The 18,859-nt window shown below is 33.4% G+C and overlaps 2 protein-coding genes across 5 annotated transcripts; both read left to right on the top strand.

Annotated features, from left to right (window-relative positions):
- Positions 1-937: 937 nt before the first annotated feature.
- Positions 938-4,145, top strand: LOC107467822 (ras-related protein Rab7). Its single transcript, XM_016087025.3, has 7 exons — positions 938-1,171; positions 1,285-1,311; positions 1,905-2,004; positions 2,097-2,243; positions 2,672-2,752; positions 2,823-2,968; positions 3,789-4,145. The coding sequence occupies exons 1-7, from the start codon at positions 1,119-1,121 to the stop codon at positions 3,853-3,855; spliced, it is 621 nt and encodes a 206-aa protein (XP_015942511.1). The 5' UTR covers positions 938-1,118; the 3' UTR covers positions 3,856-4,145.
- Positions 4,146-4,866: 721 nt separating this feature from the next.
- On the top strand, positions 4,867-8,537 carry LOC107467821 (uncharacterized). Of its 4 annotated transcripts, none has more exons than XM_016087020.3 (9): positions 4,867-5,063; positions 5,216-5,267; positions 5,476-5,549; positions 5,770-5,871; positions 6,360-6,506; positions 7,030-7,081; positions 7,637-7,710; positions 8,008-8,080; positions 8,303-8,537. In XM_016087020.3, the coding sequence occupies exons 1-9, from the start codon at positions 4,930-4,932 to the stop codon at positions 8,429-8,431; spliced, it is 837 nt and encodes a 278-aa protein (XP_015942506.1). In that variant the 5' UTR covers positions 4,867-4,929; the 3' UTR covers positions 8,432-8,537. The 4 variants fall into 4 exon arrangements, with proteins under 4 accessions (XP_015942506.1, XP_015942509.1, XP_015942508.1 ...); XM_016087023.3 differs by having other exon boundaries at positions 4,868-5,063; positions 8,298-8,537; XM_016087022.3 differs by having other exon boundaries at positions 4,868-5,063; positions 8,008-8,097.
- The last annotated feature ends 10,322 nt before the right edge of the window (positions 8,538-18,859 follow it).

Here is an 18,859-nt window from a genome sequence, read left to right as displayed (position 1 = left end):
TTTAATCAAAACTTTATATTTTAATTATTTTAATCAATATCGATGTTCTTTTTAGCTAATTATAAAATTTAAGTATATAAATTTTGCTAGTATTAATAATATACTAATAAAGTTTGAGAGAAGGGGGATTGGGGGAAGGTTAGATGGAACAAAAGAATATGATTCTTTTTTCTTCTTCGTAGAATTGAGAAAAAAATAAAATTAAATCATCATCATATATCATATATGAAATTAGATGGATGATTGTATGTATCAAAAATCAAAATAGACTATGTTGCTGTGTACGGAAAAAGGATTATGTTGCTATTCTTCTCTTCATTCTAAAGAACATATAAAAATATTAGAAATGTGCAATTGAAATAATAATAAAATAGTCAAGATGGTAATTATTGTTACTTTAATTAATAGTTTTGATTAAAATTTTAAAAATTATAAAATAATTTTATAAATATATCTGTATTTTCATTTCATATATGTATATACACTGATACACACATGTGTATGTTTTCTAATTTTTTTTAAATTAATTCTAACCTTATTTATATATATAGTAGATAAATTTATAGTTTGTAGGATGCAATATTGCAATTGAATAATTAAAAAAGGGTAAAAATAAAAAAAGGGAAAAATATAGGGATAAGGATTCAATTATAATATATATAGTGATAGTGATATACTTCGCCTTCAAAAAAAATTACTTTATTCTATTAATTATTGGATATAGATGGAGCCCAGAAAGAATATTGGATATACTAATATAGATGATTTTGAATGATTATTTATCCGAATAGCAGGGGAAGCAGTTAATTATAAATGATTATGTTTTTTTGGTGACCAATTATAAATGATTATATGAGCTTAAAAAAATAATTCTTAAATGCATATATAAAGTAAACTTTTATTTATTTTATTTTATTTTATTATCGTTTTTGGCTGTAATTTTTTTTTGAAAGCAGTTGAAGTGAATAGTGCAGAGACAGATCGAAAATGGCGTACCTTTTTCCCTTTTCTGCACGAAGTTGACCTTGAAACCAATCGCCCCATAAATACACAAACCCGCAACAACAATAACGAGCTTCAACGTCAATCCTCGATTTGGGTCCCTACCGTAACCAGCTATGTCTTTGCGCAGACGAACCTTGCTCAAGGTCATCGTCCTCGGCGATAGCGGGTACGTTTTCTAGGATTAGGGTTTTTTTCTTTTCTTTTCTTCATATTTTTTTTTCCTCCCTCAAATGCATCCAAAAATTTAGTTTTTACAAGCCCTTTTCGTTTCGTTGTTAGGGTGGGAAAGACCTCATTGATGAATCAGTATCCTGATCCTCACGTGCCCCTTCTTCTTCTTCTCCCAATTCCATTGCTGTTTGGTAATTTCATGCGTTATTGTTGGAGAGTCTGTGTCATTTCACTTCGTCCTTGAATCCCTTCGCCTGTTACATTGTTGCACCTTTGGCGTTATTATGCTTGATTTGTTATTTGACTAATTTACTTAACTATTTGTTTACGTTATAGTTCTAATTCGTGTTAGTGTTAGTTACGCGAAATTATTCCAAAAATGACTAGTCTTATATATGATTTTTTTATGTTGAAAGTAAACGTATCACCTAAGAGTACTAGTGCACGTTTCATGACATTCACACAGTGCCTTATCTAAATTATTGCTTTAGTGAAATAATAAGGTTTCAGTTTGAGGTCCTTTTGATGATAATAAGGTTATTTTATTATTGGAGTTTGCATCTATTGACCGCTAAGAGTAAGTGTGCACAAGAAGTTAGTATTAGGAAGTAGTAGTCAACATATTTTGTAGACTTTTTAGTTTTCTGTTTGGACAAGTTGTCAAAAAAGATTTATGGTTATTTCCTTTTCTTGAGTTATCCACTTTGGAACCTTAACTACTTACATAGATATGTGCACAAGAAGTTTAGTCAGCAATATAAGGCAACCATTGGAGCTGATTTTGTAACTAAAGAACTCCAGATTGATGACAGACTAGTCACTCTTCAAGTGGGTTTGTTTTCTTTCTCAATAGTATTTTTGAATCTCTATATATATTATGTGAAAATTGTGTGTATTTCAATTGTATGTTTGATTGGTAGATATGGGACACTGCGGGGCAAGAGAGATTCCAAAGTCTTGGCGTTGCATTTTATAGAGGGGCGGATTGCTGTGTTCTAGTTTATGATGTGAATATAATGAGGTCATTCGATACCCTTGACAATTGGCACGAGGAGTTTCTCAAGCAGGTCCTTCCTGTCTTTTTCTGGATGATAGTTTCATTTGTTGTCCTTCATGACTGCATCCATATTGGGTTCTGCTTGTAATATTTTCTCGATGTTATACTTTGTGGTTATTAGAAAATGGTAGGACTCCATTTTGATTTTCTGGTAATATACTGGAAGCATATTGTTATGATTATGATTGTAGTTTGTAGTCTAACATGGGGAATCCGGATTCTTTACCTAGGGCAAGAAACACAGTTTTCAGACATTGTTAGTTTACTTGCATTCTTCCATCATTTCATAACCTTTTATCTGTGGCACTATCTCCCTGGATACAGAATTGCGAAATGCATTGTGATTTGATTTGTCTCACTTTCTTACGTATTACTCACCCTTATTAGATTTTTTACAAATAATGTTCTATTAAGACTTGTATTCTTATTGTGAGACAGGCAAATCCTTCTGACCCGAGGAAGTTTCCGTTTATATTGCTTGGAAACAAGATAGATATTGATGGTGGGAATAGTCGAGTGGTAGGCAAGTTTAATTACAGATTCACGATTCCTCATCTCATGCATAAATGACTAATTATCTTAAAAGCAGGTATCTGAAAAGAAAGCCAAGGATTGGTGTACTTCGAAAGGAAATATCCCCTACTTTGAGACGTCTGCGAAAGAAGATTACAACGTTGATGCTGCATTCCTCTGTATTGCCAAGACTGCCCTAGCCAATGAACATGAGCAGGACATGTAAGTTTTGCTTTTGAAAGATATGGACTTGCTGATTACTGTATGAATTTGTACATTATCATATGAATACAAGTCACCACTATTATGTAATTGATGAGTTTGGATGAATGCATAATAACCATGCTTAGAACTTGTTGAAAACTTTTTACATACAGTCCCAATCTGGATAAAAGAGGATGTTGACTGGCTCTGCTGGGTCTTTAAAAGCCAATGTAAAACTTTGTTGAATATCTATGGCATGGATCAAACACTATATCATAGGACTATTGTCGTTAATTTATTAAGTTGTACTTTTGACTGTATGAACTTGTAATGGAAGAAGACATTGATGTTTCGTCCTCACCTTTAGAGGCAATGAAGATTCCTTAACCTAGGATCTTTGAAAAGTATTTATGAGGAAGTTTTTTATCTCTTTCTGATCTCCATGGTATTATTGGTATGTTCTGTAAATTCCTGAACTGTACCATTAGTAGTTTGTACAATTCTGTTTCTAACTATTGGTGTTCTGACCTCTGAGCTCCATTTTATTATTGGTATCTGAAATTCTGTTGCCTTCCAAACATTAGTTATTTGTACAATTCAGTATCTTATGTTTAGAGAAAAAAGACAGATCTCTCAGAATCCAGTTTTCCTGTTGTATGCCGTATCATTTTTTCGCCATTAGAACAGATACATATGATGGTGTGATTCCATACAATTTCATCGGTTTTGTGGAAGACATTTTTGTACTAAATAAGTTTCCTTCTTTCTTTTGGAGATTTAGATATTGACAGATAGCTGCTAAATTAACTTCTGAATTGTTTCAATTTCAATTGTGCAGATATTTTCAAGGGATTCCTGAAGCTGTTACACCAGAGAATGAACAGAGGGGTGGATGTGCATGCTGAGATGGAAACAATGAATAATTTTACGGACTCCCCTCCCCCTAATGTCGTGGCTCAAATTCTTCAAATTCTTTTTGCTCAAATAGTGATATTTATTCCTTCTTGTATACTGTATGCTATGGTTCTGTGAGTAAATTGTGTTTGACTTTGTGTCAAGTGTAGCTTCCACTATTGGAAATGTTTCATTCAGTAGAATGGCTACATCACTTTCGGCATGTAAAAGCAATGAATATACTAAGTTGAAGGATAACACGCAGAGTATGAATTAGAGCATTTGGAGTGAGTAAATTATATTCCAAATGAATTTATATAATTTATAAACCGTAAATTCTAAATTTTATTTTTTTTATAAGAAAAAAGAAGAAAAAAACGTTACTGGACGACAATAATTAACGTTTGGGTCACATTTGTGATGAATTAATATACTCGTGCATTAATTGAAAAAAAAAAAACTAAATTCACTAATGATAAACAGTTAACACTAAAACCCTATATCTATGCCACTAGTATATTTTAATCACTATGGACTATGGAGTGAGATAGTTAAAAAATGGAAATTCAGTCAGTCGATTGATAATTGAGGATGTACGTAAATGATTTGACTAAATTTTTATCTAATAATTTTTAATTATTAATTTTATAATTTTTAGTTATTAATTTCATATGAAGTCAACTGCACGTGAATTTTTACCTCATTAAAAACTTAAAAGTGAATTCTATGGTCCGTATTACTCTATCAATTTAGAATGAAATTTACAACCGCCTCAATTACATGTAGCATGAGTGGTTAATTGCTAAAATAAGTGTAATATATATAGTTTTTTTTTTTTACCGAAAATAAAGAGACTGGATAATCTTTTAGTTGAGTACGAAGAGATTATGCCATTTGAGTTATAATTTAGTTATTTAAACTAGCTAATTTGCTTGTTTGAATATTCCTTTTTAAATTAAATTGATATATGCATCATGCATGCTTGTTTAATATACATACAACGTGGCTTCCTTAGGTCCCCATGTTTCTACCATTTTCTTTTTGCATCTTCTTATTCGCTTCTTCTCTAACAACGATTAGAGGCTATGGCGGAAAACACTCGTTCACTTGCAGTTGCTCTCAGAACTCTCTTCTCTCTCTTGGGAGCTTTCATGCTCGCCACACTTCTTTACACTCTCTTCACCGATGGTTCTCCTTTCCGCAAAGAACTTCTCACCCCGTAATAATCCCTCTCTCTCTCTTTCAAAATCTTACTTTGATTTTGTTGCCTGCAATTTACAATCTTCGAGAATAATCTTTCATCAATCTACTAAGAATTTTATGTCGTTGCTAATTAATTATCAAACTTCTATTCTTGCCTCTATTTTTCAGGTGGATGGCAGCAACTTTGATTGATTTCTATATCAATGTTGTAGCTTTGGCGGTAAGTCAACTCAAAAGCATCATGTATATAATGATCCATGGAATACCAATACCTGTTGAAGAGTCTTTTATTGTGCTTTGCTTTTCTTCTATAGAACCCTGCTTGTGATTTTGAATAATCTAATTAAAACATTGCCGATTTATTTAGGGCTCAGTCTCAAAATTCACTTCTGAAAACTAAGAAGTTCCACCTTTGTCAATCATATCAGGTATGGGTTGCATACAAAGAATCAAACTGGATCAGCTCATTTCTGTGGATAATTTTCCTTATCTGCTTTGGAAGGTACCACTATCTGTTATGATTCGATCTTATATCTCAGCTATGAGATGATACTTACTTTTCAGCAAGACTTCATATTATTAGAACAACGCAATGGTGTTTATATGGATAAAAGTTAAGATTGATCAAGAGTTTGTGGTTGTTTCTTATAATTGTTTATGATCATTCAATGGAGTCTCGGAAGTGCTAACTTATTCTCACTAATATTTTTTGTATGTTCCAGCATTGCTACATGTTCCTATATTGTTTTACAATTTCTGAAGCTGTCACCTCAAGAATCTTCACAGGATCCTATGTATTATGTTCTGTTGCGGAATCCAAACAAGTATGTAAATTGAAACACAACTATAGAATCAGATTTTCTCTTCATGTGCCTATAATGGAATTACCCCAGCTTGTATCTTGTTTCTGCTTCAACATCTTTTATTAGTTATTTAATATGGGGTTTGACCAAGTTTCTTGCTTCTGATTCTCGCTATACTGATGTCTTATTCTATTCATAATAAGAAAAGATTATTAGAATTCTTGAGTTTGATTAACAAATTGTGAAGCCTGTTTCATGTGAAAGAAGCAAATAAAATATATGCACCTTTCAACTAGTGATGCTCTATGGTGTTTTTTAAGGGTTTTATATATAAATGAATTTTAGGGTGTAACTAGATGTTGTTGTTTTTCTTCTCACTAAATTTTATTATTCAAATTGTGTAAACTATTGCTATCCTTTTGAATTGGTCTTTCTCTAGATATTCCAATTTCATCATGATCTAGGATATTATTCTCTGTTCTCTGATTGACTCTGAAGTTGTCATATAGGACTACTGCTGCAGAACCAAAAAGGAAGAATTCTTTTGTTGTGGCTCTAAGAGCCCTTTTTGGCATCTTGGGTGTTTTCATGCTTGGAACTATAGTGTACACTCTTGTCACTGATGGTTCTCCTTTCCGGATGGAGCTTTTAACTCCGTAAGTGCTTCATATTTGTTGCTGTGATCTTCATTATGGAAGTCATGATACTTTTTGTCAATATAAGCATGGTTGAGCATAAGCATGAAACAGTGAACTCTTTTTTGTAGTCAACTCTTTCTGTTATAATACATAAGCATGGTTGTCAATATAAGTCATGATATTTGTTAATAAATGAATGCTTGGTCACAATTCTGAAACGTTCGACTTTCAAGCTTGGTCACAGTTTTTTGTAGTCAACTCTTTCTGTTATAATACATACTTGCAAGCAAAATGTATCTGTTGTTAAACATTTGAGGGGTTATGCATAATTAAAGTACATCATGAACAACATTGATTTTGAAATGCTGCAATATACAAGTTTGTTACGTTCATTATTTTCCTAAATTAGTGTTCTCAAGGCCAGAGCATACGCTTTCTGTGCTTGATATGCAAGTGTATTTGCAGCTCAGTGTAGTAAATTATCTCTAAAGTTTATGCTTTTACGTTTCTTTGTGAATGTCATATGCTCCAACATTTGCAGGTGGATGGCAGCAACATTAGTTGACTTCTATATCAATGTTGTGGCTATATCAGTAAGTTTGTATATCCTCATATCACAGGCTCTATAAATTATACAAAATCTAAATGTCTCGTCATCAACTTGAAGGATTTAAGGTTTGAGGAGGCTCTTTAAATTGTTTTCTTTTGTCCAAAAAGAGAGATCATAGAAACTTCTGTTAATATACACAGTTTTACACATTTTTACGTTAATAGGGAAATCTAAACTTTCATAAGCAAAGTTTTAATGGAGAGTGAGAAGCATACCCACACACGTTTAAACTTAATGGTCTTAGCCTATACATGAAGAAACCAACCATCTCTAAGAGTACAAGTGAAATTTGAATTAACAAGTGAATCTTGCATCTTCAATAAAAAAGACTTGAATTATATCAGGAACACTGGCCATGTCATTGTGATGGTTGTGAAAATATTACTGGCCGGTGACCATTAAATAACTCTGGGATAATTGAAATCAAAATGTTTCAGCACGATCACATAATCAGTATTGAATACTAAAGAAAAATTTTGAGTTTACCGTACACTTTTTTCAGTCAACTTGAGTATACTAATTATTCATACAATATCAGGTTTGGATAGCCTACAAGGAATCTAGTTGGATTAACGCAGCTTTTTGGATAATTCTATTGATATGTTTCGGCAGGTTAGTTCTTTAGCTTTGCTTCTTGCTTGGTGATTAAAACTAGTTGTCATTACTCATTAGAAAATTTCTCTATCAAGAATTTTAACCTCTTTGATTATTATAGTAGAGATTCCATCATCTATTTGCATTGTTTTTTATATATTTCACACTTCTTTGTATCATCCTATCTTCTGAGAGTATCACGTTTTTATATAGTAAGAAATTTTTACAACTCAAGATCCTTATTTAATTTTATTTCGACTATTATTTGATCAATCATAAAATTAAGTTCAAACTAAGCATTGTTTTCTTTATCAGCGCTGCTACAAGCACCTACATTGTGTGGCAGCTGTTCCAGATCTCTTGCCAAGACCCTGTCTACCTTATTTTGGTACGTCATGGCGACAGGCAAGTATATAGCACTGGTTTACAATGATGTTTAAACATTTGACATTTGGAATTAATATTAGTTAATATGGCACTTGCCCATTTTAATGTTATAACATTCTTCAACTCGAGTAGCTAGTAATGTTGTATTGGCGACTACTTCGCCATTACTAGGATATTGTGGATAGTTTGCTTAGAACTTTAATAATTGCTCATGCTAGGGCAGAAAGCAAATATAAGGGGATTCCTAATGAGGCACAATAGCAATGGTGGTTATGAGCAAATGTTCATGCAAATCTCACTCCGGATTCAACTATGTAAATTACAAGAATCATATTGTTTCTCCAAATGCTAGAGTAGCAGCTTTATGATCTAGTTATAGTGTGATCATGTAAAAAAAAACTGGTAAATACTATACCATTGGATTTTACACAATTGAATAGAACTACATTTATTTAGAAGAGCTTGTTGCTGTTTCTCCTTTCACATTAAAAATAATGCGTGTGAGTGAGTTTGTATATTGTGTATGAAAAAAAAAACAGAAATAACCGTCCTCCAAAACAAGTATCNAGGGATAATTTTATCAATGAAGCCTATCATACGTATTTTAAGAAAGTAAAGTTGTAAAATAGATGCAAACTATTATAAATGAAAAATAATTTGAAGTTCTAATTCACCTTTTTAATTTTAAATTTTTTTATTTTATTTTTTAATATTTTCAATATATACATATATTCAGTTTTTGCTTATTTAAAAAATAAGAAAATGAATTAATATTTTTAATTATTATTCATTACAAATATATACACATCTTTAAGGAAGTAGATAGTGGATTTTTTTTATTTAAATTACATAAATATAGTATTTACAAAAATGAATAAACGGTGAGGTAATTACAAAAATGCATCTTGGGACATATCTCGGATGTTGAAGGAGTAATTACAAAATGGGCATATCTCGGATGTTCTAACGATGTGCTGTGATAGGGTCATAGCGAGTCACATTCTGGCCTGGGTACATCCGGGATATGTGTATGGACTGATGTCGGATACTAAGCATTCAAGATATGCGCAATGGGGGTCTCAGCATCTTAGATAAGAGCAATTATCGTGGATGGGGGCTCTGCATCCGAGATAAACGCGCATGTGTATATAAGTCATATCATCCGGAAATTATGTGCATTACAACCATTTTTTCATTTTTGTGACCTTCTAGACGAGTGAATTCGAGTTCTTTCAGAAAATATGGCTCCCGACAATATGTCCGCGAATGAGATATCAACAGACTGAATGCTACTTGACATGTAGCTGGAGCTTTAGACTTTGAGGTTAGTGGTTTAACCCATTTTTTATTGATAATGAATAATTAATTTAGATGTTTAATCTTTAGTAATGTAGTTAATGGAGTAGGTATAGTGAGTTGACAAAATTAGAAGATCTACGTTGGTTTCTTTGGTATACCTAGGATCGATGTATATGTTATATAATTGATTGTGATTACTTAAGTTAAATAAATAAAATAGGTACCTAATTGTGAGTTAAGTTAAATAAATAAAATAAGTAACTTTCATTTAACCTGTTAGTCCAATAAATAGGTATCTGTTACATTTAGCATAAATGATTATCTAGGTGGATTATAAGTTTTAGTAATGTTTAACAACAATTAATGGTTTAGATGTAATTAATATGCACTGGTAAATGTTTTGGAAATTACAAAGACCATGATTACTGTTGCCATGCCATGTGATCCCGGGTCTCTCGCTGCCGGCCATTTTGTTGCCCTGTATAACGGAGGCTGGATTTGGACATGCAATAGAGTTGAGGAATTTTATGTTTGACAATTTTTTTATCTCTGTATTTGTCAAGCAGTGGAGACTTGAGACCCACACGTTCCACCTTTCATGGGGTGAGACCAGTATTACGCTCTAGGATGTTGCCTACCACGTTAGTCTACGCATTGCTAGAGAGCGCGTTACGGGTTGTACCAGACTTTCAGCAATAGCATGGACACCCGACATGGGAGTGGATTGAGGATTTACTAGGCGCCAAGCCGCCACCACAGCCAAAGGGAGGTCAGCAGGTTTTCGGGCTGAGGATGACTTGGCTTAGGGACTGGATTGTACACATTCCTGATGAGCAGCCCCAGATACATTCCGTCAGTATGCCCGATGCTACTTGATGATGCTGTTTGGGGAGTTTCTGTTCATGGACAAGTCTGCTACATTTGTGCCTTTGAGATGGCTACCACTGCTAGAGGATTTTGATCGTTGCAGCCAGTTACCATAGGGATCTGCACTGCTCTGTCATACCTACCACACATTGTGCACCGCGGCATTGCGTGATGTGATGGACATTACAGGGTGTATGCCGCTCCTTGTCTCGTGGATCTACCATAGGTTCCCGTCTTTTAGTCCGGTGAGATACGACGTCGTCAGGTTCCCACTTGCTTCTAGGTACGTATATATTGTAAATAATTTTTAACTTAGCAAGTAGTACACATTGAACACGTGTTTTGTTATGAAATATAATTAATTAAATTTCGTTAAACTATCTTTGTTGTGCATAGGTTGGCAGGGCTAGGACAGGAAAGTAGAGATCGTCATGATGGCAAGATCTAGTGTCTACGTCGTCGCATCAATGCACTGACATTTGACCAGGTATAATGGAGTTTGGTTTATGTATTTTTTCATGCATTGGTATATCATTTATAATTAAGGTACTTTAACCTGATGTGAACAGTTTTGGTGTGCACCTTACGAGGATATCCAGCTACGTCAGATTGTACCCGACTGACTTATGGGTGACGCAGAGCTTTATACATGGAGGGCTATTGTCTCTATCGTCTGCTTTCACTTTGTAGAGTTTCATCATGTTGACAGAATGAAGAGGCAGCTTGGGGGCAGCAACACAAGCCAGTGGATCCGGTGAACGTCGATGACTACCTTTTCAAGACGACCAGGGGAGATGACACATGGTGGCCCGAGCAGCACCATGAGTGGTACGATCTATTCAGGGGCCGTTACTAGGCACATCACTTGGTTACCATCAACGGCCGTCCGGACTTTCGCCCGACACATGAGTACCTTACTTGGTGGCAGCAGGCTTGCAGAGTCAGATTTCTCTCGGGGGAAGAGGTCTTTGCCAATCCCAGAGTAGCAACCCCACTAGACGATATCCTCCCTGCGGCTCCTGGTCAGAGAGATGAGCTACAAGTACCACAGGATGCCTAGATCAGAGGCAATGGGCGAGGAGGCGACCTCGCGATGATGTCCGGAGACCGACACGGAGGGCATGCGATCAGTGTGTCAGGTGGGACGGTGGAGATCCTCAGCACGGTGAGGGAGACCAGCAGTTGTTAGACGAAGAGGCTGAGTATGCACGGCAGGAGAATATACTTGAGGGTGACATTCCAGCTGCACATGTAGAGCTTTCCACCGATGCATTCTTCGTTGACCATGAGGCCGACATGGATAGGAGGCTTATGTTGGGTACCTCCATCCCCAATCACCACTCGGCTGATGACACCGCCTGGAACCAGACCCAGTTCAACATTGGATCTGATATTAAGATAAACATCGATGACATGTTCCAAATTGTAGATGCGACTGGGGATGTTCCATGACTCTTTTAGTTCATTATTCATGTATGACTTTAGTTGATTATCCATTTTTGTGTATGCTTTTTTACAAAAATATTGTAAGTTGTTTATTCATGTACAACTATGTATTAGCCAGTATCGAGATCACTAGTGATGCATTCTTAACGTTAATGATTGAAATTAGTATGAAAGCAACGAAAGTAATGAGTAACAGCTACACTAGTCATAAAGAAAACATGTTTCATTGCACATTAAATATAGACATAATAGATAAAAACACAGATTGTTTCATTATACATGAAACTTACAAACTTGCAATCCAAAGCCCTAAACCCTAAACTATATGCGTTGTCATGGATCCGATTGCGGCGCATTAGGACATCCATGTATAGTGTGACCTTTTTCATGGCAGAGCCCACATCTCTTTTCCGCACGCTCAACGGCACCCATCTCATTCCAGATTCGAGTGGATACTGGTCTTTCCGATGCCTTCCGTCGCATGATTGGGTTGGGCTTCAGGCATGCACCGTACCATGGAGACCACATCTTCTCATCTGGTATCGGCGGAAACTTCCTCTCGTATACATTGAATACAGATACCATCGTGTACACGGGATCGACGAAATGACCCCACTCGATGCTCCCAGCTATGCATGCCGCTAGGACATGTCGACATGGGTAATGCAATGACTGGAATAGACCGCAGTCGCATGTACGCGCGTTCAACCGAATGCGATATGAAGTCTGAGACTAACCATCCACCGGCTTTAGCTCCTCCACACTGAACACGGATTCCCTACGATCACAATGGGTAACTCGCATCATCGGCAGGCTCTCTTTGTTATAATCTATAGATGTCAACAGCCACTGTGAGTATATCTGTCCACCCTGTAACTGAGCATGTGTTTCGCGACCCCTACACACAAATAACTGTTGCAAACGCTCATATGTTGCCCGAACAATCGTAGCTACTGGAAGATTCCTCATTCCCTTTAGCACTACATTTATGCATTCCGATAGGTTCGTCGTCATGTGACCATACCGTTGACCTTCGTCGCAATGTTGCAGCCATAAATCCTTCCTGAAACGAAGAGCCCAATCTACCATCTCACCGGATAGTGTACCCAAAGCATCCAAGTATCAATCGCAACACTCCTTGCTTGGACTGTATGCAACATTTACAAGGTACCCCTTACCCTCGGCCAATTTGAACCATAAATTGAAGTTTGAAGCCATGTTCCGGATGCAGTAAACATGATATTCTGATGGAGGATGCCATCCACTGTGAGGTGCGTTAATGGCGGTGCGAATGGCCCGTGATCTATCTGATATGATAAGGATTCTTGGCTTTGGAGTAACATGTTGTCTCAAATTCGAGAGAAAAAACGTCCATGTCTCTGTTGTCTCAAACTCAACTAATGAGAAATCTATGGGAAGAATATTGTTGTTACCGTCTGAGCCACAGTAATTAAAAGCACGCCCTTATACTTTTTGTACAAGTATGTCCCGTCCACATATACAAAAGGCTTACAACGCTTAAACGCTTCAATACATGGAGGAAATGCCTAAAAAACCTTATCAAACTGACTCCACTCTTCGTCAACCATGTTTTCGTTGTATAAGGAACAACAATGTACGTGAATAGTATCTGGGAGGCACTCCTGCAAAGCTTGTAAGAGCGCAGGTATCTTGTTGTACGACTCTTCCCAATTGCCATAGATCTTGGCAATCACTTTCTGCTTTACCATCCACACATTTCGATACGAGAGCTTAGAATGGTAACTCTGATGCACAGCACTTTGCAACACTGGGATAGACACCGACGAGTCAGTCTTTATCATAGGTAACATGACTTTGCAAATCAAATCACTATCCAGCTAAGTATGATCCTGAGACATGGTAGGTGCCAGACAGGTATGTGATCCATCGAATTGACGCACCGCCGTCGCTGGGAATCTCCGGCACATACTCATCTTCGGACGCTGTATCGCTTGATGACCCGGACCCGACAACATAAGTTGAATCGCCCTTACTGTCATCCTCGTCGACACTATCATGAGGCTGGGCATAGTGGATCGGTGTCGCCTCGAGCAGCACAACTTTAGTAGTCGAAGGAGACGACCCACCATCAACTACCACGTCACGGACCACAGCATACAACTCCATCACATGTTGTGGCATTAGCCGTGCATGTACGTCGAACATTATCCTCACATGCTGATCCCCATCAATTCAAAATAACTTATTGGTAAATCCATCATTCGGAAGGGCGTGTAGAAATCTATATGCAACCCGCCCAACCTCCTTCGTACTTACACCCTAGATTGCTCAGCATAACCGTCTTTAGCGCATTCACATTATCAATCCGGTAAGTGTGCAACATGGCAGTCTTGTGAGACTCAAAAATCACTCATTCATCACCGTGTCTAACTATCCCATTGGGATAAACACAACAAAGAAGAATTGATTATTCCCCATCAGAAAGAAGAGAAAGAAGAGATTGGTCTGTAAAATGTATGAGGAGATGGACTCTATAAATAGACTTATTCTCTAATATATTTTAAGTGCACAGACTTCTAAACCATAATACACATATCTCGAGTGCTGAGAATCTAGTTATATCGTTAACTATATCTCGAATGCTGAGGAAGGAATTAGGAAGTTGCTCTTATCTCATATGTTAAGACCCTATCATAAATCGCGCATATCTCGGATGCTCAGTATCTAATATCAGTTCATATATATATATATATATCTCGAGTACATTTAGGATGTGATTCGCCGTGACCTATCATAGCACGGGATCACAGCATCTAAGATATGTCTATTTTGTAATTATATTCTCGGCATCTAAAATGTATTCTAGTATGTATTTTTATAATTATCTCACCGTTTATTTATTTTCGTAAATATTATATTTATTTAATTTAAATAAAAAAATCCAGTAGATAGCTCATTTTAATCAATTTCAAAGGGCAATAGTTATAGAACTTTCCAAACAAAACATGACATCATCTTTTAATATCTCATTCAAAGCTCTTACCGTAGAACTTACCAAAAAGCTCCTCCGGCCGAAAGCGACCTTCCAATACGTGTCACCCAACAATCACTCCAAAGTCCAAACCCATTAAACAAATGCCAAATTTCATGCCTTTCAGTGCCCGATAAAACAGGAATAATAAATAAATACTCACCACAAAATTTGATTAGAAATATTTTTATGAAATATAAGTGCACATTAAAAGTTATTTAAAATGATATATAAATATATATAACACAAATTATCCACTCTTAGTCACCAAAAAAAAAAAAATTATCCACTCTTAAATTTTTACTTAAATTTAAAAGTAATAAAAAATGTGTTATACTTATAAACATAAAAATTTCATAAAAGTTACCTCTTAAACTCATAATAATTTCCTTTTTAATTACATTATTTATTTATTTTTTTCAAAGACGATATTAATTAGTTGGTGATACTACACGATTAAATTATTTTAGTAACTAAATTTAACAAATTGATCCAATAATTTATTGATACAATAAAAATTAGCTAAAAATTACATAAAAAATAGAATAAACTTGATTATAAAAAAATTATTTATCTAGTTTTTTTAAAATATTTATTTTAACTAACTTCAAATATCTACCTGAAATAATCTCTTAAAATGAATTTTAAAACAATAAAATAATATATTGAAACTGTTCAACACTCTTATTAATTAGTATTTTTTTTATTTTCTATAAATTATAAACATAGACATAAATACAAAACAGAACACAATACAAGATATACAAACATATAAATTTTAATTTTTTTCTATAAGATATAAAGACATTGTATATATATAAACTCTAAGTTTAGCTAACATGTGTCATAACAATATATTTTAAAATTCTTAATTTAAAAAGTTTGTATAAAAAATTACAAAGTTTAAATTTTTAATGTATTTATTATTTATTTATTAAAATAAAAATTTTAAAAATTTTTATTAATGATAATCTTAATATTTATTTGGATGTCATTAAATCAATAAAAAGATTTTTTTTATTTTATAGTGTGTTTGAAAAAATTTTAATAGTAAAAGTAAAAACACTAGAAAAACAAAATATTCTTTTTTTTTGAAAAGTTACAATTTATGTGTTTGTTTGGGCGTCGTTAAATTGATAAAAGAAATTTTTTTATTTTATAGTGTGTTTGGTAAATTTCTAATAGTAAAAATAAAAGTATTAGAAAAATTAAAAAAATATATATCTTTTGTGAGAAGTTAAAATTCATATTTTTTTAAAAGATCTTTTTTCCTAAAAAAAGGACGTTTTTTACATAATAAATGAATAAAAAAGTACTTTTTATCTTATTTTATCCAAACATAATTGATAGATAAAAAGATATTTTTTATAGAGTACTGCTACACATATAAGTCTTTTTGGAATACAATTCATAAAAATGATAAGTCACTTGAATGACGCGCGCGCATTCCTTCTTATCCTCCTCCTCTTCCTTTTTCTTCTCTTTTTTTCTTTGCGTTTTTCTTCCTTTTTTATCATGTGTTTCATCTTCATCGTCATTTTTTTATTACTGTTGTTGTTACTGCATTTTTTTTCCTCCTTCTCCTCTTTCTATTGATTTTGCAACATTATGTATTTTTTTGTTTGATTTTTTCCTTCCAAGAAAAATTATGAGAATATGAAATAAGAAAATGAAGAAGAAGAAGCATCAGAAGATGAGGAAGAGAAAGATGAAGAATTTTAAATTATACAGAACTTATCGGCACACATACATTGAAATTTCTTAAACAATACACTCGAATATCTTCGTGTTACACCCAAATATCTTCATATTACACCCAAATTTATTGCAAATACAGAAAAATATTTCCTCTAATACTGTATTTTTTCTTCTTCTTTTTTCCTTATTTCTTTCCTTTAGTTGAATGAATGTAAGTTCATCATCTTCCAAGTAATTTTGTAGCATTATGTATTTTTTCTTTTTTTTTGTTTAATTTTTTTTATTCTTGTTAAAAGAGTAAATCAAGAAAAAACTTGAGAATGTAAAATAAAAAAAAAGAGATGAATAAGAAAAAAAGAAGGAGAAGATAGTGATGATGATGAAAAAAAGAAGAAGCAGCAGCAGAAGATGAAGAAGAGGAAGAAAAATAGTTTTAAATTATGCATAACTTATCAGCACATATACACCGAAAATTCTTAAACAATACACTCGAATATCTTTGTATTACACCCAAATTTGCTGCAAATACAGAAAAATGTTTCCTCTAATGCTGCATGTTTTTCTTTTTTTTCTTATTTTTTTCTTTCTTTTAGTTAAATGAATATAAGTTCATAATCTTTCAAGTAATTTTGCAGCATTATGTGTTTTTTCTTTTTTTTTTCTCTTTTTTTATTTTTGTTAAAAGAGTAAAACAATAAGAACCTTGAAAAAATAAAATAAGAGAAAAAAAGAAGATCATGAGAATGATGATGAAGAAGAAGAAGAGGATTTTGAATTATGCAGAACGTATCAGCACACATACATCGAAAATTGTTAAACAATACACTCAAATATCTTCGTATTATACCAAAATTTGCTGCAAATACAGAAAAAATATTTTCTTTAATGTAGAACTTTTACATTACATTCAATTCAAACCATCAACGATGAACATTATTCATCTACAGAATCATAAATTACTAACAAAAAAATTAACTAGAATTGAACCATACTTCAGCCACTTGACTGGATTTAAATAATAATTAATTTCGTTTTGGTTCAATTGACAATTTGAATTTGAATTATTCATTATCTTCAACAACGAGATAACTGATGATGTAGGAGAAGGAGAAAAAAGGAGAAGAAGAAATTCCAATGAAAGAGAAGGAAGAAGAAGAAGAAGAACGTAAATATAAATAACTTGTAAGGATTTGTATAAAAAATGACTTGTATGCGGAGAATAACTCTTTTTTTATATGAGATATCCAAACATAAAATTACTTTTATTTTTGTATAAGATCTTTTTCGAAAATAACAACCAAACAAGTCTTATATATTTTTTTAAAAGATCTTTTTTCTTAAAAAAAAATTTTCACATAATAAAAAATATTTTTATCTTATTTTATTCAAATATAATTAATAAATAAAAAATATTTTTATATAAAATATCTAAACATAAAATTATTTTTATTTTTATAAAAAATTTAAAAAAATCATTAAAAATCCACATGTTAACAAATTAAGAATAAATTAATTTAAAATATTTAAAATTTTTAAATTTTTTTATTTTTGGATATTTTTGGAATTTTTCATTTTTCTACTGTTATAAAAAATTTATTTTTTAGTTTAAAATTAAGAAAAATAATAAAGTTACTGATTTTTTATTTACTTGATATTGCTGGACTTTATTTTATTATTTTAATTTAAATAAAAAAATTAATCTTATAATTAAAAATTCAAAATTAAGAAATTTAGTTTTTTTTTAACTTTAATTTTTTAAAAAAATATTTTTTTTATTTTACTAGTTTTTACTATTAAAAATTTACTAAATGCACTAAAAACTAATTTTTTTTTATCAAAATAATGATAATGCCTAATCAACTGAATCAAGCACTAAATAAATATCATAGACATTATCAAAAGAATATATAGAGAGAGAGCGCGAGCGAGAGGAATACAGGAAAAGGAACAGAAAAAACCGCGACCAACGGCAACACGCGGGAGCCTCGTATTAAAAAAAAAAAAGTGCCACGTCATCATTCTCCAAACGCGAAACCTAGAACGAAACGAGAGCGTTTTTCACGCGTGCACGTATATAAACGCCCCACTCTTTTTATTTCTTCCTTCTCTCCAACGCTCTGTTCCGTATTCCTCCGAAGCACAACTAAGAAAAAAAAAATAAAAATAAAAAAATAAAAAAGGAAAAAATATAGTAATTAATACTCCGAAATCATAAAAATAGGATTTCCTTAATCAAATTTTTGTTTGTACCTTCTAGATTTTCCATTCACAGCAGAAGACACAATCGCAGTTGCTGCCACTCCTCGCTCTCACTCTCTCAATCTTTTTCCGGTTTCTTTCTGATTGATTTCGCCGGAAGAAGGTAATGGCGGCAGCGGCAGCGATTTCTGCACCGGTGGCTCAGTCTACGGCGGCTCCGGCGGCGGCATTGGGCGTAGGGCCATTCTCCAATGCATC

The sequence above is a fragment of the Arachis duranensis genome, chromosome 9 (genome assembly GCF_000817695.3).
Source record: "Arachis duranensis cultivar V14167 chromosome 9, aradu.V14167.gnm2.J7QH, whole genome shotgun sequence".
Taxonomy (NCBI): domain Eukaryota; kingdom Viridiplantae; phylum Streptophyta; class Magnoliopsida; order Fabales; family Fabaceae; genus Arachis; species Arachis duranensis.
This window is presented reverse-complemented; position numbering and strand designations above follow the sequence as displayed.